This window comes from Chiloscyllium punctatum, chromosome 4 (genome assembly GCF_047496795.1).
Source record: "Chiloscyllium punctatum isolate Juve2018m chromosome 4, sChiPun1.3, whole genome shotgun sequence".
Classification (NCBI taxonomy): domain Eukaryota; kingdom Metazoa; phylum Chordata; class Chondrichthyes; order Orectolobiformes; family Hemiscylliidae; genus Chiloscyllium; species Chiloscyllium punctatum.
Genome location: NC_092742.1, coordinates 43,522,865 through 43,548,609, shown reverse-complemented (window position 1 = coordinate 43,548,609; position 25,745 = coordinate 43,522,865). Strand labels below are relative to the sequence as shown.

Below are 25,745 nucleotides of genomic sequence, written 5' to 3'. Positions count from 1 at the left end.
TCAGAGGAGGCCTGTGGGACAGTCAGAGGGGGACTTGGGACAGTCAGAGGGGACATTGGGACAGTCAAAGGGGGCCTGGGGGACAGTCAGAGTGGGACTGGGGGATAGTCAGAGGGGACCTTGGGACAGTCAAAGGGGGCCTGGGGGACAGTCAAAGTTGGACTTGGGACAGTCAGAGGAGGCCTGTGGGACAGTCAGAGGGGGACTTGGGACAGTCAGAGGGGACCTTGGGACAGTCAAAGGGGGCCTGGGGGACAGTCAGAGTGGGACTTGGGACAGTCAGAGGAGGCCTATGGGACAGTCAAAGGGGGTCTGGGGGACAGTCAGAGTGGGACTTGGGACAGTCAGAGTGGGACTTTGGACAGTCAGAGGGGACTGGGGGACAGTCAGAAGGGACCTGGGAGACAGTCAAAGCGGGACTAGTTCTGTCAGAACAGGACTGAAGACAGTTCATAGGGTCACTGCAATTTGAGAGAAGAAATTCCTGCTCATCTCAGGCCTACTGGACATCCCCTTACTCTGAAATCATGTGCTCTAGTTCCAGAAGGAATACAACTTCAGGATTTACCCTGTCAAGACCCCAGAAATTCCTTAGGTTTCAATGAAAATCCCTTATAACTGAGTTTTAGCAAAACTTCCCTTTTTTTTACTGCATTCCCATTGAAATAAAGACCAATATTCCATTTGCTTTCCCTATAACCTACTGAGTTTGGATGTTAGCTTTTTGTGATTTAAACACAAGTGTCCCAAAATTTCTCTATTCCTTTACTTTTGCAGTCTTTTCTCCACTTTATTAATATTTATTTTGGTCATTCATGGGACAAGAATGTCACTGGCTAGGCCTGCATTTATTGCCCATCCTAACGGGCAGTTAAGAGTCAATCACATTTCTGTGGGTCACATGTAGGCTAGAACAGGTAAGGATTTCCTTCCCTCAAGGACATTACTGGATCAGATGAGTTATTTCCAGCAATTAACAATGGATTCATGGTCATCATTAGACTCTTAATTCTAGATTTTTATTGAATTCAAATTTCACCATCTGCCTTGGAATATCACCTGGGTCTCTGGTTTAACAGTCCAGTATTATTACCAATACACCATCGATCCTCTACCCAACCCCAAACATCTCTATTTTTCCTGCTAAAATGCAAAACCTCATATTTTTCCATATTATATTCCATCTGAAGACGTTTTACCACTTTCAAAACTCATCCATATCCCTCTGCAGACTATCAGCACTTCATCCTCAGCACTTGCCTTCTCACCTATTTTTGTGTCATTCACAAACTTGGTGACAGAATATTCACTTTCCTATCCAAGTCGTTCGTGTATATTGTAAATAATTGTGGCCTTGGCACGGATCCCATGGTAACAGATAAGACCTCAGACTTGTACATAGCCTGGGTACTGTGCTTTATTTTGTACTGTGTTTATTGTTGATATAGTTACAACATATGACAGTAACAATATACATGGTTGACAGACTGGCTACATGCTCCACTTACTCCATTGCACTGTGCTGCTGAAGGTGAGGTGAGGACCTTTATATTGGAATATTAAATGCTAAGCTGTCAGCGAACTATCTTACAGGTACCGTGCCTATCTGCTCTGGAATCTTAGCAGTATGATAGAAGATTAAATCCCTCACTGGCCCAACAATAGTTACTTATCTGCTAGGAAGTGTTTCAAGCTACATTCTCTCTCAAGCCATTTTCCTTCTTACTACTGAGTTTAGTTGTAGTTTAATTCATATTAATCATGAGAAACTGAGGAGAACCACGATTATCACATAGTTTGTTACCATTCAATCAAATCTGACATTTGAAAGCTACAAGTTCACACATGAATCAGCACCTTTACTCACATAAATACGAGATTGATCACAATGTGCTTAAATTTCTCAATTTTGAAATGTCATCTTTTACATGGAGTTTAAAATCATCTATTTTTTAAACAGTTAGGGTATCCAATTAAAGGATACAATTGCAACCCATCATAGCAACTCAATCTTAAGAAGACACTGTCCTCATGTTTTGTTTTAAGATGGGAAAAGTGCCATATATTATATATTACTATTCAAGATTTTCACCAATACATAGGCTAATGCAACATGTCAGCAGTCATAGTCTGTGCTTGTATGAAGTGATAGTTTAGTTTATGCTTAAGGAGGTTGCAGAAGATTACAGAGGTGAAGGGACATTTTTTAGTATTGAGCTGTGCACTATTGGATTGGATCTTATGGGACAATGTATTCCCTGCTACTCCTGACCAAAATGGTGCTTATCCTGCAACCTATCTGCTGTGAGCAACATTATGTTGGGATCAGCCTTAACTGTGTCAGAGTGGGATATCTATCCCCACCTGGGTGGCAGTCTCAACTTAGAGAGCTGTGAGGGTGCTTTGTATATTTTCAGCAAGGCCTCTCTTTGAAATAAAGGCCAACATTCCATACAGCTTCACCATTACCTGCTGAACCTGGATGCTAAATTTTGTGATTCATGCACCAGGACCCCCCAATCCCTTTGTGCTGCAGTTCTCAGCAGTCTTTCCTCATAAGGTTCAGTTCTTCTATTCTTCCTGCTAAACTGCACAACCTCCCATATCACATTCCATTTTTTTAGATTAGATTAGATTAGATTACTTACAGTGTGGAAACAGGCCCTTCGGCCCAACAAGTCCACACCGCCCCGCCGAAGCGCAACCCACCCAGACCCCTACATCTACCCCTTACCTAATACTACGGTCAATTTAGCATGGCCAATTCACCTGACCTGCACATCTTTGGACTGTGGGAGGAAACCAGAGCACCCGGTGGAAACCCACGCAGACATGGGGAGAACGTGCAAACTCCACACAGTCAGTCGCCTGAGGCGGGAATTGAACCCGGGTCTCTGGCGCTGTGAGGCAGCAGTGCTAACCACTGTACCACCGTGCCGCCCAAATGTTTGCCCACTAAAACCTGTTTATATCCTTCTGTAAACCTCTTGTGCCAGCCCCAATACTTGTCAGCCTATTGTTGTCATCTGCAAATTTGCTGATAGCACATTCACTTCTGTCATCTAAATCATTAATATATATTGTATAGACTGCTCCTCTAGTCACACATTTGGATGATTGGTCCAATTCATTTCTGTTCAATAGTAATCCCAAGGATGTTGTGTGGGATTCAGCAATGAAGATCCAGTGACAATATGATGGGCTAAATAGCCTCCTTCAGCATTGAAATACTTTTGATTCTCTGTGATAATTGACATTTATCAGCCTAAATCTAAATATTGTCTAAGTATTGTGGCATTTGGATACAGACTGCTTCAATATCTGAGGAGTCATGAATGGTGGTGCACACCGAATCATCAAAAAACATCCACATCTTTGAATTTCTATTTGGAGAGAAGGTCATTGATGAAACAGTTGAAGATAGTTGGGCCTAGGAGACTCCCCTGAGATACTCCTGCCAAGATGCCATGGAGCCGAGGTGACGGACTTCTCAAAACAAACCCACCTTCCTCTGTGCCAGGAATGACTCCAAGCAGTGGAAAGCTTTTCCCCAATCCCCACTGATTACAGTTTTGCTAGGATATCACACTGGATCAAATATGGCTTTGACATTAAAGGTTGTCACTCTCACCTCACATCAGGAATTCAACTCTTTTGAAAATGTTTGAACCAAGGTTGTAATAACGCAGAAGTGGGTACTGCAGATGCTGGAGATTAGAGTGGTGCTGAAAAAGCACAGCAGGTCAGGCAGCATCTGAAGAACAGGAAAATCGACATTTCACGCAAAAGCCCTTCATCAGGAATGAAGCTGGGAACCTCGGGAGTGAAGAGATAAATGGGAGGGGGTGGGGCTGGGGAGAAAGAAGCTGAGAGTGCAATAGGTAGATGGAGCTGGGGGTAAAGGTGATAGGTCAGAGAGGAGGGTGGAGCGGATAGTTGGGAAGCAAGATTGACAGGTGGGACAAGTTGTAATAAGTCCAGGAGCTGAGTGGCCCTTGTGTAATCCAAGCTGGGCATCAGTGAGCAAGCTCTGTTTCTCCCAATGGCTACTACCTGTGTTTCTCAAACATTCTGTGTTTGTACCAATGAGCTGGGTACCTATTATTTAATTTTATCAGTGACTTCTTCATCACTTTGCTGATGATTGAGAGTAGACTAGTTGGTGGTAATTGGCTAGGTTGGGGTTGACCTGTGTTTTACTGACAGAACATATATGGGTTTTTTCCCCCATTGCCACTATATGCTGTGTTGTAACTATATTGGAAATGCTTGGCTATGTATGTGGTTAGTTCTGGAACATGAGACTTCAGTATTATTGCCAGAGAATTTCCAGAGTAGTATCCAGTGTGTTCAGTCATTTCTTGATATCATATAGAATTTACTGAATTAGCCGAGACTAGCATCTAGCATGTTGGGCAACTCAGGAGAAAGCCAAGATGGACCATTCCCTTCCCTCTTCTGGTTGAATTCTCTTTTGCATTGATGGTGAGTTATCATAGGAGGTTTCTGGATGATATTAAACTTACTTCATTAAGCCCTATCCCTTTCCCTCAACATCTCAGCCAGAAATAATTTGCTCTTATAAGTTAACAGTCTCAAATGAATGACACCTTGCAACTGATAAAGGAAATGACTTATGTTTTTGAACTGCTGCAATGATGTAGGTACAGCCTAATAGTGCTATGAAGAATGATTAGGACTTTGACCCAGCGACAGTGCAGGAATAACAATATACTTCAGTCTTTTCTGCTTTATTGAGGATGAGGATGAGGATATATGGAGTCTCCTCCACTAGTTAAAAACCAAAAGAACTGCAGATGCTGTAAATCAAAATCAAAAATAGAAATTGCCAGAAAAGGTCAGCAGGTCTGGCAGCATCTGAGGAGAGAAATCAGAGGTAATGTTTCTGGCCATTCGTCAGTTCTGAAGAAGGGTTGCTCGATCAGAAGTGTTAACTCTGCTTTCTATTCACAGATGCTGCCAGATCTACTAGGCTTTACCAGCAACTTCTATTTTTGTTTCTGATTTACAACATCCACAGTTCTTTCGGTTTTAACTGGTGGAGAAGACTCCTTATATTCTCATCCTCAATAAAGCAGAAAAGATTGAAGTATGTTGTCATTCCTTCACTGTCGCTGTGTCAAAATCCTAATCATTCTTCACAGCATTATTAGGATATACCTATATCTTTCTGCAGAAGCATCATTCAACCCGAAATGTTAACTCTGAGTTCTCTCTACAGATGCTGCCAGACCCGCTGAGCTTTTCCAGCAATTTCTACTTTTGTCTCCTGCACCAGTTACTCTTTATTTGTCCATTACTTATCTATGCTATTTAATTTGTGATATGCCTGTATTGCTCACAAAACAAAACTTTTCACTGTGCCTCAGTATACATGACAATAAATTCAATTTAATTCAATTCTACTCATGATTGAAAGTAGCTTACATCTGACCCAATGACAGCAGGATTATCTATCACATGCTGCTTGGCATGGCACTAGTCCTGTGTTGCAGCTTCACTAGGTTAGCACCTCGTTTCTGGGTAAGCTTGGTGCTGCCCCTGGCGTGTCTTCCTGCATTCTTCATTCAACCAGGCTTGATTCCCTGGCTTGATCGTGGTAGTAAAGTGGGGGTATGCTGACCATAAAGTTACAGATTGCGGTTGAGGCCCACAGCACCTCAAAGATGTCAAATCATACTGAAAAACGTGATAGCTCAGACATAAAATTACTAATTAAGTTTATTTTCAGAAGCAAATTAACACAAAAGCAGCAAATTAATCAACAGATAAAAATAACAGGATAAATCTTACTTTCTCACCACCAATGATATGAAGTTATTTTACTAATGCAATGCACATCATTACCGTTATATTTTATCACACTTACTAGTGAGTGTGATAGATTAATTAAACTAGGAAAGGTTCAGGCAGGCTTTGGCAGAAGCTGATCTGAATGTTCCTTCCATGTGTTTAACTATCTTTATTCCAACCAAGAGATTCCTATATGAACAACAGGCTTTATAACCTCTAACAGCTCATCTAAATAAGATGGTCAGATTGGGACACCCATAGGATGTAAGTGCTCCAAAGGATGTCAACTCGGGATTAGGAACTGCAGCTTTGGTCTCCACTTTTCTGGACTGTCTAAATGTTCACTCTGTTAAAGAACTGTTTATTTGAATGTATTTCAAAGAAGTAAAGGATCATAGATATCCCAATCCAGAAATTCAACTCACTTAGGACAAAGCAAACTGCATTAGTCTTTATCATTGGATTGCCTGCTGAGACAGCCAATAGAGATAACAGATTGAACAATGATGTATTTAACCTTGTAAAGGTCTGGCGCAATTACAAATGCAACATTATGTTGCCAGCCCAATGATTAATCTCAAGTAATGTTTTGATCTTCTGAAATTTTTATAGGCAGTATACTGGGATAATATTGAATGTATTGCACTTTAAATGCAATGCTCTTAAAAATATAATGTGTGATTTTTCAGAGACATGAGATAAGACAGAATCTAAAAGCAATTACCAAACAGTGTTTTCTATCTCTTATCCAGGCACTGTTGAAAGATTGAAAGATACATAGAAACAGAGAAAAATAGGAGCAGGTGGGGGCAATTCAGATCTTGAGCCTGCTTCCCCAGTCAATATGATTATGATTTATCATCCAATCCAGTATCCTTCCTGCTTTCTTCCCATACCTCTAGCCCTAAGAACTATATATAAATTATTCTTGAAAACATTCAATGTTCGAGCCTCAACTGCTTTCTGTAGCAGAGAATTCCAGAGGTTTGCCACTCCCTGGGTGAAGATACTTCTCCTCATCTTAGTTCTAAATGGCTTATCCTATATCCTTAGACTGTGACCCTTGGTTCTGAACTCCCCAGTTATTGGGAATATTCTTCCTGCATTTAATCTGTTTAGTCCGGTTAGAATTTTATAGGTTTCTATCAGAATGCCCTATTCTTCTAAAGTGAAAATAGTCCCAACCGATCCAATCTCTCTTCATGCTTGTCATCTTAAGGGAAGAATTAGAATTGGTCTAGGGAATTAGATCTCACACACAGCAAACTGTAAGTACAAGAGCTAAAAATAACTCAAGCTAAGTAATTGAGGAAATCAAATTGATAATTGTGGCATTCATTTATATATATGATTTGGATGCAAACATAAGAGACATGTTTAGTAAGTTTGCAGATGACACCGAAATTGGAAGTGTAGTGGATAGCGAAGAGGGTTACCTCATCTTGATCAGATGGGGCAGTGGTGTGAGGAGAGGCAGATGGAGTTTAATTTAGATAAATATGAAGTGCTACATTTTGGAAAGACAAATCAGGGCAGGTCCTGGTGCATGTTGCTGAACAAAGAGACCTTGGATGCAGGTTTACAGTTCCTTGAAAGTGGAGTTGCAGGTAGATAGGATAGTGAAGAAGGCATGTAGTATGCTTGCCTTTATTGGTCAGTGTATTTAATAAAGGAGTTGGGAGATCATGGTACTGTACAGGATGTTGGTTAGGCTACTTTTGAATACTGTGTGCAATTCAAGTCTCCCTGCTGTAGGAAGGATGTTGTGAAGCTTGAAAGGGTTCAGAAAATATTTACAACGATGTTGCTAGGTTGAGCTACAGGGAGAGGCTGAATAGGCTGGGGCTATTTTCGCTGGAGCGTCAGAGGCTGAGGGGTAACCTTATAAAGGTTTATAAAATCATGAGGGGCATGAATAGGATAAATAGACAGGGTTTTTTCTCTGGGGTAGATGAGTCCAAAACTAGAAGGTATTGGTTTAAGGTAAAAGGGGAAAGATTTGAACGGACTCTAATGGGCAACTGTTTCATGCAGTGGATGTTGCATGTATGGAATGAGCTACCAGAGGAAGTGGTGGAAGTTGGTACAATTACAACATTTAAAAGGCACTTGGATGGCTATGTGAATAGGAAGTGTTTAGAGGGATATGGGACAAATGTGGTGAATGGGACTAGATTTATTTAGGATATCTAGTCAGCATGGACGAGTTGGACCGAAGGGTCTGTTTCCATGCTGCACATCTCTATGACTCTGTGACTATGCACATAACCTAAGAGGCATGTTGAAGAAATCATTAGGATATTTTCCACAGCACTTTCATCAGGGAGATCCGTCATTCTGACTGTTGTACTTGCATCCACTGGTATTCAAAAGCAATCAGTTGCCCAAAAATTATATTTTTGTGAGTCATCATGCCATTCACTCACCATCCTATGCAGCTTCTTTTCAAGATCCTGGTTAACTCTTTGCAATTCTGTCTGATTGCTTTGTGTCCTAAAGGGCAATAATAGAATATTAAAACAATTATAATCAAAAGGCTCACTTAGTTATTTCTCTCTTGCCATTGAACCAATGTGTGTTTAATGACCTATCCAAAGAACATTTCCTGAGTGCGAGGGTGGATTCACAACTTGCTGTTGCTTGTTGAGAAGCAGCTTTGCTGTACATCAGTACTGCAGTTACTGTGCGAAGGTTATTGTCACTATCAGGACTGGGCTTGAGGTAGCTGAGTGAGATTTCTCAAGGGAGATAATCTTACTGCATTTCAGTTACAAGGTCTTGGGACAGGATACCTGGTTTACATCAAAATTTAGGAATAAATGTGAAACATAAAAAATTTCAATTGAAACTAAACTTGGGGTGTGTGATTGTAACTTGAGAAAGAACGTGGCTGCACCTAATGTTGTTTTAAAAAAATATGACATATATAGAATGTATGAAAAGCAGGTCACAAATTTGTAGGCCATTGAATGCCTCAAATCATAAGTACATTTCAAAGAAATGAACCAGTAGATACAGTCCAAATTAATTGTTTCAATAAGTAATCAGTCCTGTTTCAGAATTGGTTTTCATAAGATGAATATTTCACTTTGTAGTATTTAAGCATTTCATTATTATTTCTATTATTTTATTTCAAATTCCAACCACACTTATTGTCCAGGTTGCAAAATGATAAAGACCACAATATCACATGATATGGTACTGCTCAACCTTTTACAGATATTTTTGAACTGAAGCTTGGAATTTGGTAAAGCTATAAAACCTATACTTGACTCAGTACCTTGCCATCCACCTAAACCTTTGCCATTTTAACGCCATTTTCACCAACAATACACATGATTAATTGAAGGCCAGTTGATGTTTATTTTTCTGGAAGATTCGGGCCTGTTATGTATATCACCAACAACTTTCATACTCGGACTCATTTAAAGTTGAGTGGTGTGTTATTGTTTCCATAACAAACTTCAGGGAAGTTTAAAAACCATGACAGAATTGTATTTGAAAACTCACAAAAAGGGAGGATGGGAGCAGAGAAACATCATTCTTAGTCAGGAATCCAGCAATTCCTGTGAATTACCTTGATGTGACGAGTGGTTCAATCAGAAAGAATATGAATAACCAGGAACCCAAATACCATGTACTCATTTATTTTAATGGAAATAAGTCCAATCAGTGAAAGTACAAACTACTGATATATGTGCAGTCTATGCATAAAGAAATCTAAGGGTGCTTGGTGCAATAATGCAATAATTTCATTGAGTTCAAAAACCAGCATGACGATAAAGACTTCCTGCATATAATTTTAATAGCAAAGGTCAGCAGAAGTACCAAATTGGGAGCCATATTTTGTCATCACCCTAAAAGTTTTGTTTGAAATATCAGCAGGATCAATTCTGTCATCCTCAATTTCAAGATCAGCATTAGAATATGGCCTTAACAAGAGAAAGAGGAGTTAAACTAGTGAAATTTCTCCAACTTCCAAGGATACATTGCATCTTGTTAATCATTTGCCATTTGGTTGATGTTATTTTAAAAGGTATTGGTCTAGAAATTTGTCCAAAGTATTGGTAGTATGAAATTGTGTTATCTCAAATTTAGATATCCCAAAATCTTGGTTGTATCCAAGTAGTCAAACATTCCCACCAGCAGAATAGCAAATCCGATAATGATGCCCCAAGAAGGCAAAGTTCCAGACTGGGAACTCCAGATTAATTGTTCTCAGCCATGTTTGTCTGTACCTAAGGAACAAAAGCACTGAGATCTGGACTCCACCATTGTGTTTGTCAATCATTTCAAAGTACAAGGTGAATATCTTGGAACAATTTGACAGCATTCTCACCAGCAAGGAAGAGAATGAGAGAGGCCACTATCTGACATTGAAGAAGCTCTGCTCTGCTTGAGCAGAAAATGTTCCCATCTCTAACCCTGATCCTGCAAGAAAGGGGAGTCACCCTGGCAAAGAGACTGAGTAGCTAGGAGATGATGTGCAGCGATGGAGGTCTAGACTGAATGAAGAAAAGTTATGGCATTGTTCTTTGCGGAGTAAGCATGAGTATGTGGCAGCTGTAGCAGTTATAACAGATGATTGGCTGCAAAATGTCCTTGCCCATATCCATCTGAATCACAGAATTGTTACAGTGCACAAGAGGCCCCACTGGGTATTGGCTTTCTGTCCATTGTGTCTGTACTGGCTTTTTCAGCATTTTGATTTAATGCCAAACTCTTCTCTTTTCCCTTTAACCCAGCACATTGTTTGTAGTAAAATCAATAAATACCCACTTGACTGCCTCAGTAAAACATGCCTCCACCACACTGCTAGGCGGTGCATTCCGATCCCAATCACTCACTCTGGTCCTCAGTCTTTTTACAAGTGGGAACAGTTTCTCCCCAATGATCTGTCATTCTCTCTAATGATTATGAAAGCGTCCATCAAATCTCTCCTTACCCATGTCTCTCCAAGGAACATAATCCCAACATCTTCAATCTATCCCATAACTGAAGTTTCACATGCTTGGAACCTCAAAACTCTTCTGCACAGTCCCATATACATTCACATTCTTTATACAATGTGGTGCCCAGAACTGGACATGGTACTCCAGCTGATGCCTAACTGCTTTATAAATTCTTAATAAACTCCCTGCTCATCATAGAATCATTATAGTTCAGAAGTCGGCCATTTGACCCATCGTGCAGTAGACTGCTCTATTACCCTAGTCCCAATCTCTTGTCTTGTCCCCACTTCCCTGCACATTATTTCTATCCAAATGATCATTAATGCATTCAAATGCCTCAAGTAAATTTGCCTCTAACACATTTCCAGGTAGGGCATTTCATATCCCAACTACTCTGAGTGAACACCTTCAATGCTGAATGAAAATGTTGTTTTCTTACAGCACTCATGCTTCATTTGCACATCACTTTAATTCCACGCCCTCTCATTATTTTTTTTCTTTTACAAGCAGGAATACCTGCTGCCCATCCAGCTTGCACATTGAGATTTAGGAATCATCAACTACATCTCCTCTCAGTCTTCTTCTCTCCAAGGATAACAATCCCAGCTTCTTCAATCTATCCTCATAACTGAAATTTCTCATTCCTGGAACCATTCTTCTACCAATGTGCATCACCTTCTATTTCTTTGCAATAAACTTCATTTGCCACCTATCCAGCCACTCCACCAACTTGTCAATGTCCTTGTGTGGGTCTACACTGTCATCCTTACAGCTTACAAATCTCTTACAAAATCTGCAAATTGGCCAGTGCACTCAAGATCTACATCATTTATATATATATATCAGTAAAAATAAGGGTCCTAACACTGACCCCTGGGGAACTCAAATACAAACCTAGTTCCAGCTCAAAAAATATGTTAACTAATAAGCTCTGTTCCTGTCCCTCAGCCAATTTTACATGCACTTTTAACTGTCCTTTCTATTCATGACCTGTAACTTTATTTATAAGCTTATGAATTGTGTCTTTGTATATTAAAAGTCTTTTGGACATTTAAAGGCAACACATCACCAGCCTTATGTTCATCAGTTCTCTGCTTTCTTATAAGAAAACCTCCACCAAGTAAGTTAGATAAAATTTTCCCTTAGCAAACCCATGCTAAATCTTTTGAGTCAACCATACTTTTATTCCAAATTATTGTTTCTAGAGGTTTCCCAATACTGAACTTAAACTGACTGGTCTGAATTGCTGGGACTGTATTCACAAATATTTTTTGAGCAAAGGCTTAATGTTTGCAGTTGTTCAATCCTGTACTTAACATCTGACACCTGTTATAAGCATACTTTTTTCTTCCTTAAAAATTTCCATTTCCCTTGTCACCAAGGTACCTCTGTATTTGTTTGTCCCACTCAAGTGAATATACCCTGACTCTGTTCAAACAATCTCCTTTTTGAAGGTAGCCCATTGGTCAGAGACTATTTTTCTCATTAAACTTTGTTTCAATCTATCCAGTGAAGCACGGTTCTAGCCCCATTGAAGTTAGCTCTTCGCCTGTTGATTATTCTTTGTCATTTCATTTCATTTACCATTGTTATCCTTGACCTTATAATACAATAATCACTGTCCACTAAATGTTTTCCTACTGTCATTTGATTTACTTGGTCCACCTAATTCCTAAGAATAAGGTCCAGCAATGCTTCCATTCTTGTTGAATTGGACACAACTGTTATAGAAAAAATTTGCGATATAATCTAGGGATATCTGTAGCTCAGTTATCCCTACAAGACCACAGGCTCACTGCCTTTATTCCTTGATAAAGGGCTTTTGCCTGAAACGTCGATTTCGAAGCTACTTGGATGCTGCCTGAACTGCTGTGCTCTTCCAGCACCACTAATCCAGAATCTGGTTTCCAGCATCTGCAGTCATTGTTTTTACCTCGTTGATTTTAACCCTACTGCGAATCCTCTTGCAAGGATGCCTGCCTTGAAAAAGTTTTCCTCCTCTCTCTACAAGAATCTCAGGGAGTCCCTCTCCCACTGCAACTCCCAGGTCATTTCCTCTGCCCTGAAGCTCTTCTATGCTACTTTCTCCCCACCCCCACCCTCCTCTAGCTTATCTCTCCACGCTTCAGGCTCACTGCCTTTATTCCTGATGAAGGGCTTTTGCCCGAAACGTCGATTTCGAAGCTACTTGGATGCTGCCTGAACTGCTGTGGTCTTCCAGCACCACTAATCCAGAATCTGGTTTCCAGCATCTGCATTCCTTGTTTTTACCTACAAGACCACTAACTAGTCTAAATTTAGGTGATTAAAATCCCCCAACATACCTACTCTATGGTGTCTACACATCTCTCTAATTTTCTTGAAGATTTTCTTGTTTCTTTCCCACTAATTCGTGGTCTGCAAATTATGCTGAGTAGTATAATTGCATCTTGCTTATTCATACGCTATAGCCAAATGAATTCTGTTGTTGACCCCTCTGAAACATCTTTTGTCTTCAATACTGCAATGCTTTAATTAATCAATAGTGCTACCTTTCCTCCTTTCTGCCTTTTCCTATCTTTTCTGTACACCTTGTAACCAGGAATATTTAACACTCTTTGATTCAAGTCTCCATTGTTGCCACATTATAATTCCACAAGAGCTGTAACTCTCCAGTCTTATTAACTATATTCCATGCCTTTACATTTGTGTATTGTGTAACCTTCACACTTTTTCTCTTACTTTGATTCCACCTATTAACTTATTATTCTCTACTTTAATGAAATCTGCCTCTCTCAGCATTTCATGCATCCAAGTACTACCTTCTAATATTCTCTTATAGTTCCCTTACTCTAGCTGGGTTAGTTTAAACCCCCCCCCCCCTCCCCCTAGTAGCATTATGAAAACACCCAAAAAGGAACTTGGTTCTGCCTCTGTTCAGATGCAGCCCATCTGGCTTGTAGAGGTGCCACCTTCCCCAGATCCAGTCCTGGTGTCTTGGCAATCTAAAACTCTGTCTCCTACATCATCTTTCCATGCATTCAACTGCCTTATTTTCCAATTTATGTACTCACTTGCATGTGGAGATTACTACTTTAGAATCCTGCTTGGTAGTTTTCTACCTAGTTCATTCAGTTCTGATTCCAGGGCTATATTCCACTTCCTACCTATGTCATTAGCACCAATGTTGCCTCCCCTCAGAAAAACGTTCTGCAGCTGCTCTGTGATATTCTTGAATTTGGAGCCAACATGCCAGCCTGGAGTCATGTTGGTGGCTGCAGAAATGCTGGTCTATTCCCCTAACTATAAGAATGCCTATTCGTCCCCGAGACCCGGGTTCAATTCCTGCCTCAGGCAACTGTTTGTATGGTGTTTGCACATTCTCCCCGTGTCTACGTGGGTTTCCTCTGGGTGCTCCGATTTCCTCCCATAGTCCAAAAATGTGCAGGTTAGGTGAATTGACCATGCTAAGTTGCCTGTAGCGTTAGGTGAAGGGGTAAATGCAAGGGAATGGGTGTGGGTGGGTTGCTCTTTGGAGGGTCGGTGTGGAATTGTTGGGTCAAAGGGCCTGTTTCCACACTGTAAGTAATCTAATCTAATCAGTCTCCTAATAGCTGGGCCATTCTGGCTGCGCTCTTCCAAGGATCTAACTCTATCCCCAATATCCAGAATGGAAAACTAACTAGAAAGCAGGACATCTGGGGATGTCTGCACTCTCTGTGTGTCTCTTTTGGACTGCTTGCCTCAACCTTCCCTGCAGTGTTACCTCCTTCTGAACAGTGTTACCTCCTTCTGAATGGACCACACTTGGTTCTCTGCCTCTTATGCACCTAAAAGGAGCTTGAGCTGGAGCTCAAGCTTGTGCAACCAGTGACACTTCCTGGACATAACTTGTGTAGGTCATGAGAAGTTCTCACAATTCTCCTGTGCTACAGGATGACTATTCCTCTTAGCGAAGTTGCCTGCTATACCATAGGCTTATAATTCATTACTTTGACTTTAGTTAAGTTTACTTCCTTTGAAATTACTCTTTTACTATTACTATAAACTAGAGATGAGTAGCAATTTCTTTTCCCTAACTCACTAATCAGCTTCCTCCACTATGCCTTGTTTTCAGTCTGTGCTAGTTTAAACATTCCTGCTGTTCAAAATGACTGGTGTTGCAATATTGTACAGAACAGCAGTTACTGTTAAACAATTAACTCACAAATTTCCTGGGATGTCACAGTTGCTGTTTCTCTGCTGACGAATCATGTTCTCAAACTCTCCATCACCCATTCCTGAAGAAGGGCTGATGCCCGAAACGTCGATTCTCCTGCTCCTTGGATGCTGCCTGACCTGCTGCGCTTTTCCAGCAACACATTTTCAGCTCTGATCTCCAGCCTCTGCAGTCCTCACATTCTCCTATGATCTGTATGTCCTTGTTTACTATAATCTGACTGTACTGCTCCCAAATCAAAGTTTTTCACTGTTCTTAGGTTCATGTGACTACAATAAATCAAATCAAATCAACTCTTTCATGATACATCGCCCGATTTGTAGCATCTAGCCAAGGTGCAAGGATATAAGTTTGAAGTGAAGTATATATCAGATGTCAGGATGATTATATCTGGGACTCTGAGCAGATTACCCATCTCATACAAAGACCAGGATAATCATCTTGATCTGCACAATAAAACCAAAAGAACAGTGGATGCTGGAAATCAGAAACAAAAACAGAAATTGCTGGAAAGGCTCAGCAGATCTGGCAACATCTGCCAGAGAAATCAGAGTTAATCTTGGTAGTTCAGTGACCCTTCCTCAGCACATTGATGCTCTGGACTATAACACTGAAGATGTTATCAAGATTGATCTATTACACTTTGACAAGAGCCAGTGTGAACAGCTGCAATCGGCCACTGCTGAAGGTGAGCAATAACTAGAGCTGCAAAAGATAATTATCCAGTGATGGCCTGCAATACTAAGTACCTGAGAAAATTAATTCACTTTTGTCATACAGGGTTGATCTTGGTATAATCACAACAAGTCATTTTAAAGGGTAAACAAGTCCTAATAGTAGAAGCATTATGTAAAAACGATATTGAACAAACAGCTGGCTAGCAAATGAGTCTGCATATTGGCCAGGAATGAATCAGGATAGTCAATGACTTGTGAATGCATGCCAAAAGCCCAGCAGCAGATGAAGTATCCACACAGTATTCCAGCCAGTCCTTGAGCAAAAGTAGCAAGAAACTTACTCACAGAGCTTGGAGAAAATTACATTATTGTGATGGATTACTTCTCTAAGTTTCCCATTGTTCCATGATTTAGCAATACAATGAGTGCAACTGTTACTAGAATGATGGATACTATGTTCAGTTTATCCAATATTCCAGAATGGATCATCTTTGGCAGTGGACAGCTATACACTAGCAAAACATTCCAGATGTGTACAAAGTGAGGAGTGACCCATATGTTGAGGTTGTTAATTTGCATTGCTGTGTTATCATGCAGCACCAATGGGGAAAGGATTACCATCCCGAGTATAACTTGTGATCAGAAGGCAATGATCTTACCCAGCAATCAATTATCTAATGATTCTGAGGAACAGGATATTATTCTGACAGGATATTATATTTTGAAAGATGAGAATGAATGAAATACCTGATGGGTGAGCAGATATGGACCTACTAAAACTGCACACTGAACAAACAGTATGAATTAGAGATACAATGATACCAGCTAAGGTTTCTAAAACATGCAATTAGCCCAGATAACACAAACTCATAACTGATCATGGTGCTGCATTGTGAAGGACAGGAGCATACTCAGCCCAACATGCAACACATCAAAATACACAAAGTAATTGAAGTGGAAAGTTCTGACAATGATGATGTATGATAATACTAAATGACGGCAATCAGCAGTAAGAAAACCAATTTGTCAAACAAGGGCAACAGAGAACAATATAAACCTCTCCAGAGAGGCTAGAATGAGTTGTCAAACTTCCAAAGTGTTACATTGAAGTTTGAAATTTTCATCTTGTAAATTCTCTTTTCGCTGTTTGTGTAATAATCAAACTAACAATATGTGACTATATATGAACATGTATTTGGGTTTTATTAATATTTTGAGAAAGGGAGATGTGTTATATCTCATGGTCTACCTTTAGGAGACACAGTGCGTCGTTATACTTTTAAGAGATCATGGTATTATCACTATACCATGGCATTTGACGGATATGAAAATGAAGGATATGAAGATTACATGCTCCATCTTAACTCAGATCACTTAAAGCATAGCAGGAAAGCATGCAGCTCTGATATAATCCAATAGCTTAATACTACCCTAGACATCAGGTATCTGTGAAATGTAATGTTTATATATTTTAATGAAATGTTTCAATATGGGCAAAAAAGGGACATGAAATAGGTTTGGCAAATAGGGTTAAGGAGAATCCAAAGGGATTCACTCAGAGAGTGATAGGGGTGTGAAACGCCCTGCCTGCACCAGTCGTAGACTCACTATCTTAAAGGGCATTTAAATGGTCATTGAATAAACATATGGATGAGAATGGAATAGTTTAGGATAGATGGGCTTCAGATTGCTTTCACAGGTTGGTGCAACTTCGAGGGCTGAAGGGTCCTTTGTTCTATAAATACATTAAAGACAAAAGGGTAACTAGAGACAGAATAAAACCTCTTAAAATCAGCAAGGCTGCCTACGTGTGGAACTGCAGAAGATGGGTGAGATACTAAATGAGTATTTTGCATCAATGGAGAATTTATGGAAGATACAGAACATGGGGAAATGAATAGTGACATATTGAAAAACATATTGTCCATATTACAGATGAGGAGGTGCTGAATGTCTTAAAACGTATAAACGTGGATAAATCCCCAGGACCTGATCAGAACTTGGGTTTAGTGGGATGTAGGCCAAATGCTGGCAAATAGGACTAGATGGCAGAAGGGAGGCTGAGGGTGAAATTGAGAGGATATCAGAGAGGTGGTCACTCCCCAGACACAGGATAGGGACAGCTGGGTTACTGTCAGGGGGAAGTAAGGGAACCGACGGTCAGAGCAGGGATCCCCTGTGGCTGTTCCCCTCAGCAATAAGTATACCGTTTTGGATACTGCTGATGGGGACGGCCTACCAGGGGTAAGCCACAGTTATTAGGTCTCTGGCACTGAGGCTGGCACTGTGGCTCAGAAGGGAAGGAGGAAAATAGAAAAGCGCTAGTGGTCGGGGACTCAAAAGAGATTGACAGGAGATTTTGTGGTCAGGAACGGGACTCCAGGAAGGTATGTTGCCTCCCTGTTGCCAGGGTCTGAGATGTTGCCGATCGGGTTTACAAGATTCTGAAGGGGGAGGGGAGCAGCCAGAAATTGTGGTACATATTGGCACCAATGATCTAGCCAGGAAAAGGATTGACAATCTGAAAAGTGACTACAGACAGTTAGGTTGGAAGCTGAACAGCAGGATGAATAGAGTAGTGATTTCAGGTTTGCTACCGGTGCCATGAAATAGTGAGATGAGGAACAGTCAGCGAATGCAGCTTAACACGTTGCTACAAGGCTGGTGCAGGAGGGAGGGCTTCAGATACCTAGACGATTGGGATACCTTCTGGGGAAGGTGGGACCTGTACATGAAGGACAGGTTGCACCTGAACTGGAGGGGTAATAATGTCCTGAGTGGGAGATTTGCTCATGTGATTCGGGAGGGTTTAAAATAGTTTGGTGGGGGGGGGGTGAGAATCAGAGCCACATGTCTAAGAGGGGGTCAGTTGCAGACGTGACAGTGACAGGATATATTGAATTTAAAAGGAAGGTTTCTCACGCGATGAAACAAAGGGATCGGTTAAAGTGTGTCTGCTGTAATGCAAGGAGTGTCCAAAATAAGAGTGACAAACTGAGAGCATGGATCAGTACTTGGGACTATGATATTGTGGCCATAACGGAAACGTGGGTTTCACTGGGGCAGGGATGGTTGCTTGATGTTTCAGGGTTTAGAACGTTTAAAAAGAACAAGGAGGGTGGAAAAAGAGGAGGGGGTGTAGCATTGCTAATCAGAGAGTGCATCACAGCTACAGAAACGAAGGTTGTAGAGGAAGGTTTGTCTACTGAGTCAGTATGGGTGGAAGTTAGGAACAGCAAGGGAACAGTCACCGCATTGGGGGTTTCCTACAAACCACCTATTAGCTGTAGAGAGATTGAAGATCTCATAGGTGAGCAGGTTCTGGAAAAATGCAGAAGTAGCAGGATTGTTGTTATGGGTGATTGTTGTTATGGGTGATATTTGCCTCCTCACTCTCCATGGGAGTCATACCAGAGGATTGGAAGGAGGTGAATGTTGTTCTTCTTTTCAAGAAGGGTAATAGGGAAATCGCTGGCAATTACAGACCAGTCAGTCTTACATCTGTGGTCAGCAAAGTTTTGGAAAGAATTCTGAGGGATAGGATTTATGACTATTTGGCAAAGCATAGTGTGATTAAAGGCAGTCAGCATGGCTTTGTGAGGGACAGGTCATGCCTCACAAATCTTACTGAGTTCCTTGAGGAGGTGACAAGACAGGTTGACAACAATCAAGCAGTGGATGTCGTGTATATGGATTTCAGCAAGGCATTTGATAGGGTTCCCCATGATAGGCTCATTCATAAAGTCAGGAAGTATGGGAAGCAGGGAGATTTGGCTATCTAGATTCAGAATTGGCTGGCTGACAGAAGGCATGGAAAGTATTCTGCCTGGAGGACAGGGTTGAGTGGGGTCCTGCAGGGCTCTGTACTTGGGCCTCTGTTCTTTGTAGTTTTTATAAATGACTTGGATTTGGAGGTTGAGGGGTGGGTTAGTAAATTTGCAGATGACACAAAGGTTGGAGGTGTCGTCGATAGTATAGAGGGCTACTGCAGGCTGCAGCGCGACATAGACAGAATGCAGAGCTGGGCTGAGAAATGGCAGATGGAGTTCAACCTGGATAAATGCAAAGTGATGCATTTTGGAATGTCGAACTCGAATGCTGAATATAGGATTAAAGATAGGATTCTTGGCAAAGTGGAGGAACAGAGGGATCTGGGTGTGCAAGTACATAGATCCCTCAAAGTTGCCACCCAAGTGGATAAGGTTGTTAAGAAAGCATATGGTGTTTTGGCTTTCATTAACAGGGTTTAAGAGCTGTGAGGTTTTGCTGCAGTTCTACAAGCCCCTGGTGAGACTACACTTGGAATATTGTGTCCAGTTCTGGTTGCCCTATTATAGGAAAGACACAGATACAAAGATATAGGAAAGGCTTGCCGTATGAAGAAAGGTTGAATAAGCTTGGACTTTTCTCTCTGGAGAGAAGGAGGAAGAGAGGAGACCTGATCGAGGTGTACAAAATAGTGAGAGGAATAGATAGAGTCAATAGCCAGAGACTTTTCTCCAGGGCAGGATTGGCTGGTATGAGAAGTCATAGTTTGAAGATATTAGGCGAAAGGTATAAAGGAAACATCAGAGGTAGATTGTTTACGCAGACAGTTGTGAATGCATGGAATGCGTTGTGAGCGGTGGTGGTGGAAGCAGGGTCCTTGGGGACATTTAAGCGACTGCTGGACATGCACATGGATAGCAGTGAGTTGGGGGGTGCGTAGGTTGTTACTATATTTACATTAGGATTAAATCTCGGCACAACATCGTGGGCCAAAGGGCCTGTTCTGTGCTGTACTTTTTTATGTTTTATATTCTATTTACATAGGATATCGAGTCAGCATGGATGAGTTGGACCGAAGGGTCTGTTTCTGTGCTAAGACTCTATGACTCTATTGTAATATTAAATATTTCAATAACTATCCATGTTTAGTTTCTTATGTTACAAAAAGTAACGTAAGCATTGCCACATCAGGTAAAAATACCTTCCTAAAGGCAAAACCAAACTCAATACCCATTGCATTGTAGGGATTTTTCCCTCGACATAATTTGTATTGATAAGCCAGTGTATATACATTTCAACATCACTGTTTGCTATTGTTGTTTGAATGAAACAAGCCTAATGCCAATAAATATTTCAAATTAGGGCCACATTGTGTCAATGTAAGATGATTATGACTATTGTTATTACCACAAAGTAGTACTGCCACCATGAGAATCACTTAGCCAGATATATAACAATCCCTAAAGTAAAAAAAATGAAATTATAAGCAAGCAATTCTTACAAAGCTTCTTGAAATGAAATTGTGGTCTCTGTTGCTTTGGGAAGCAACAGCCATTCTGTTTTACACTGTGTCATAAAATGGAAAACAAACATTTTACTGGAATAATTCTCCTGCATTAATGAATAAAATTGAAAATATTTTGAAGTCCAATCAAATTATTAATTTTGTTTCTAGATTCGTTTTATTTGAAAATAAACCTTTGTAATGTTTCTGTCAGCTCTTTCAGCTTTTCCTGTGTGTGTTGAAGTTCTGTCTCCAGATGTAGGTAAGTCATGTTCAGTTCTGGCTCCTGCAGTTCGAGTTGGTAATTTTGGAGCTGTTTTGGTGAAGAACTGAAATAAAAAAGAATGCTGTTAGTTTTGCTTCCATCATGCTTCAGACATTTTTAAACACTCAGGTGCTAAGTGCTTCCTCACCTAACCCCAACTCTCAGTACCATTTTTGAAATTTAATCCTTAAACATTTTATCACCATTATGCTCTTTTCTGTAGTTTTATTGAGAGTAAAGTTTGATTGTCTTGGTATTTATAAATCTAATAATAGTAATATGCAGGTTTTGACTTTCTATATGTTTGAGTAGTCAGCGCATTGACATGGTGTGTGGAATTTGGCACAGCATGTAGAACTGGAGACTGACTGCTGAGTGACAAAGGATACCTGCTCTATATCTGGCTCATAACTCCTGACCACCACCTCACCTTATGTAGATAGCACCAGACAAAGAGAACCATGCAGTCGCCATGAGTATGTGAAGCAAATCATGACCACCATGAAACAGAGGCTAAGATCTCGGGAATATCCAGTAAGAGTGGGCAACTGGAGGGGCGATTTTTTCCAATATTGTTTATGTCTACTTCTATGATTGTGTTAAATTGGAATTTTAATTTTGAGGAGAGATTACATTAACTTGGTTTGTGTTCTTCGGAATTTAGAAAATTAAGCAATGATTGACGTTTTCAAGATACTAGGATAAACAGATAATTTCTGTCCATGCAAACTAGTTCTGTTGTTAATAGCAGAAGAAGAATCTAAAATATCAGAAACATACCTTTTAAGAGTGAAATTTTAAAAAATTTAATGCAAACAAAGACTTGGTGCGTGGTGAATTGTACATTTTAATTCTGAGTTTGTTATTTGAGGATTTGAGGAAAACTGGGTATCTTTTCCTACCACCTTACTTAAAAACCTAATAGGGAGCAAGGATTTAATGAGACTAAAAGAACATAGAAGATTGACCCCTGGGCTTACTGTGGATTGTCTTCCTATCCTAATTTCTGGACAGGCCATTTCTTAAGAAGGCAGAGTTCCTTTTGGAAAGTGACAGTCATTTCCTTAATATATGCAAATTAGGGTGGAATCATATTGTTAAAACCCCAACACCATTTTCACCTTAAACTGCCCTGTTACGGTCAGTTTCTCAAAGCATCCACCAACCATGGGTTGTACAAATAACAGGGGAGTTGCTTCCGGTAATATTTTAGAGGATCCTTAGCTGGAGTCAGGGAACATTTGAAACTGGTCTGGTGTCAGTCATTTTACTTTTTTGATTTGTATATTTTCAGCTCAAACATTCGCGGTTTCTTTGCAATTGTAGATAACAAAGTATCTTCCTTGACATGTTAAACTGTAGAGGACTTTAACTCTCAACCTTTTCCCAATGCTTAGGCAAATGCTTGGCTGACCCATTAGACGCTCAAATTTCCATCAACCCCTCAGTCAATAACCTGTCTGTAAGGAGCATAACTAGCTTTGGAAGATTGCTGATTCAATATTAATAAGGCCACAACACAGAGGTCAAGCAAATCAAGAGCAGAAGTAAAGGCATTCAGCCCATCAAACATACAATTCACTCTGCATCATGCAATTCTAACCAATGCACATGAATCAAAAGTCATATCTATTTGTTTTTCAAGAATTAATAATAGGATTAATTTTATAGATTATACAACTGGGGCGGCACGGTGGCACAGTGGTTAGCACTGCTGCCTCACAGCGCCAGAGACCTGGGTTCAATTCCCAACTCAGGCGACTGACTGTGTGGAGTTTGCACATTCTCCCCGTGTCTGCGTGGGTTTCCTCCGGGTGCTCCAGTTTCCTCCCACACTCCAAAGATGTGCAGGTCAGGTGAATTGGCCATGCTAAATTGCCCGTAGTGTTAGGTAAAAGGGGTAAATGTAGGGGAATGGGTGGGCTGCGCTTCGGCTGGTCAGCGTGGACTTGTTGGGCCGAAGGGCCTGTTTCCACATTGTAAGTAATCTAATCTAATCTAACTCTACAATGTCACAACAGTGAAGATATGAAACTTCGTGATTTTTATGAGCACTTATCCACATACAGGAAACACAGGAAATCTTGACAGAAAATATTTCTCTAAAACTCTTATCTGAGTAAATATTCTCATAGATTGCTGTGACAGAACGGTTTATTTAGAAAGTTTGGTTCACCTCTTGCAAATGACTACATTTGCACTCGTAATAGCCAATTAAATGGTCTAATTTGCAGTTATTAATGAATGTTATGGGACTCACTGAAAATATTGGTAATTAAAACATGTTAAAAATTAGCTGCTTGCCAGTAGTAAATATGACGCTGCGAATTGTGAATTCAAATATGGCGGTATATAGTACTCCAATTTTGAGAAGGAATTTAAAAAAACTTCTTTTTGTTAATACAAAAACCTGAATTTTCTCATTTTGAGATAAAGATTTGTTGAGTGAGAATCCAGTACGTGATGGCTCAGAGCCACGTTTCTAACACAGTCGTCTACGCTTCATCTCATTGATTATTCATATGGGGTCTATGGCACTCATCTTATGAAATTGCATGACAGGGATGCAGAATCATAGGATCCTTACAGTGTGGAAGCAGGCTATTCAGCTCATACTGACCCTCCGATCAGCATCCTACCCTGACACCCCATTCTATCCTTGTGACTTTGCATTTCCCATGGCTGATCCACCTAGCTTGCACTATGGGCAATTTAGCACAGCCAATTCACTTAACCTAACAAAACTGTTTTTTTAGATTCCACATTTGGGTGACTGTCTGTGTGGAGTGTGCACATTCTCCCCACGTCTATGACGGTGCTCCGGTTACCTCCCACAGTCCAAAGATGCGCATAAGTGGATTGGCCACGCTAAATTGCCCATATTGTTCTGGGATATGTAGGCCATGTGGATTAACCATGGGAAATGGTGAATTACAGGGCTAGGGTTGGGGGACTGGGTCTGGGTGGGATGCTTTTTGGAGGGTCGGTGCAGACCCTATGAGCTGAATGGCCTCTTTTTGCACTGTAGGTATTCTATGATTCTATAAATACAAAAACACTTCCATCTTCAAGCAACTCAGAGACTTTCACCTCAGTCTATCTGGATTAGACCTCAGAGCACATTGTGGTGAGAATATCACTGATATAATTGGTTGAGAAAAAATGTGCTCCATATCTCTGACCCTCAGAAAACAGCCAGAGACCAGGTACTGTCTCAGCCTCAGGCAAAAGATGATTCTATAGCCTCAATGATTAACAACTATGTGAAAATGCACAGGCAGTTTTGTCAGAAGCAGTCTGTGAACAGGAATGAAGGATGGAGGAACCCATCAGAGTAATCAGTACTGTGATGATGACTCTGGCATGCACATGTTTTGCTGTCTCCATGGAGATGTTGGCAAACGCTAAGGAGACAGAAGTCCAGTATACCCAATGTCTGCTGGACTACACATGGACCTGCACCCCAGCACTGTGATTGTTGGTGCTCTGCATCAATAGCAGGGTGAAAGGGGGACAAAGGACTTCAATCTCTCTCCACATGGCTCTTTATCTCAGGGAGGCAGACTGATGTCAGCAGGGATCCACATGAACAGGGAGCAATACACAAGTCTCCTGAAGCTTCATCTCAGGACAGTCCAGAGGTGTCCAGCCCCTTACTTCTACCTTACCACTTTGTTATCGCACTATAAAGCTCAAGTAAGTTAGTTAACCATGATTTGACTTTAACAGTTCAATACTGGCTTTTCTTAATCTGCAGTTGTCCAAGTGACTGTTAACTGTTTTTCTAAGAAGTATTCCTATCAATGATGTTGAGTTGACTGGTCTGTAATTGCAAGGCTTATCCACACAGCTGTAGTAGTTGCAAGCCTTCATTCCACTAGTGCCAGATCCACATTTAATGGGGATAAAAATATTATGGCCAGTGACTGTAAGGCCATGAGACCATAAGATGTAGGGGCAGAAGTAGGCCATTTGGTCCATCACGTCTGCTCCATCATTCAATGAGATCATGGTTGATACAATATTTCTCAACTCTATTTTCCTATCTTATATCAATAACATTTGATTCCCTTTCTGCATAAGGACCTGTATAATCATAATGTCTACCCTTACTTCCTTGAGTACTTCAGATGCATCTGACCTGGCTCTGGTGATTTATCAACACGAAGTACAACCAGTTTTTTGTAATATTTCCTTTTTTAACCCATGATTACCAAAGCATGCAGTGTCTTACCTTCCTTTTTTAAACAATGATTTGCACCAATTCTTAATTCTTTATTCTTAATAAAGATAGGTGTAAATGCTCCTTTAGCGACTCGGGCAGAACATCTGTTTCCAGCCATGAATCTTTCTTTTTGGTTCTTACTTTGCCTCATTCATCCTCTTACTAACCCTTTCCTATTTATGTGTCTGTAGAAGTGTGTGTTTTATGTCACTTATCAGTCTTTTCTCACTCTTTTTTTTATTGTAATGCTATTAGGGAACTATATTTTTCTCACTTCCTTTCCGAACCTTCTGTATTCAGTTCACTTGATTAAGAGCCTGACATAAACTCCTGAAGTAGGAC

At 40.6% G+C, this 25,745-nt stretch overlaps 1 protein-coding gene across 3 annotated transcripts in view; it reads right to left on the bottom strand.

The window, feature by feature from the left end:
- The window catches only part of LOC140476233 (uncharacterized), a 57,088-nt gene that overhangs the window by 19,391 nt on the left and 11,952 nt on the right, over positions 1-25,745 (bottom strand). For 2 of the 3 annotated variants that reach the window (XM_072568502.1, XM_072568504.1), the window contains 2 exons: positions 21,108-21,242; positions 8,241-8,307 (listed from right to left, as the gene is read on the bottom strand). In XM_072568502.1, coding sequence (XP_072424603.1) covers positions 8,241-8,307; positions 21,108-21,242 — 202 coding nt within the window. The remainder of the gene's footprint in view (positions 1-8,240; positions 8,308-21,107; positions 21,243-25,745) is intronic. The other variant, XM_072568503.1, reaches the window with a different exon arrangement.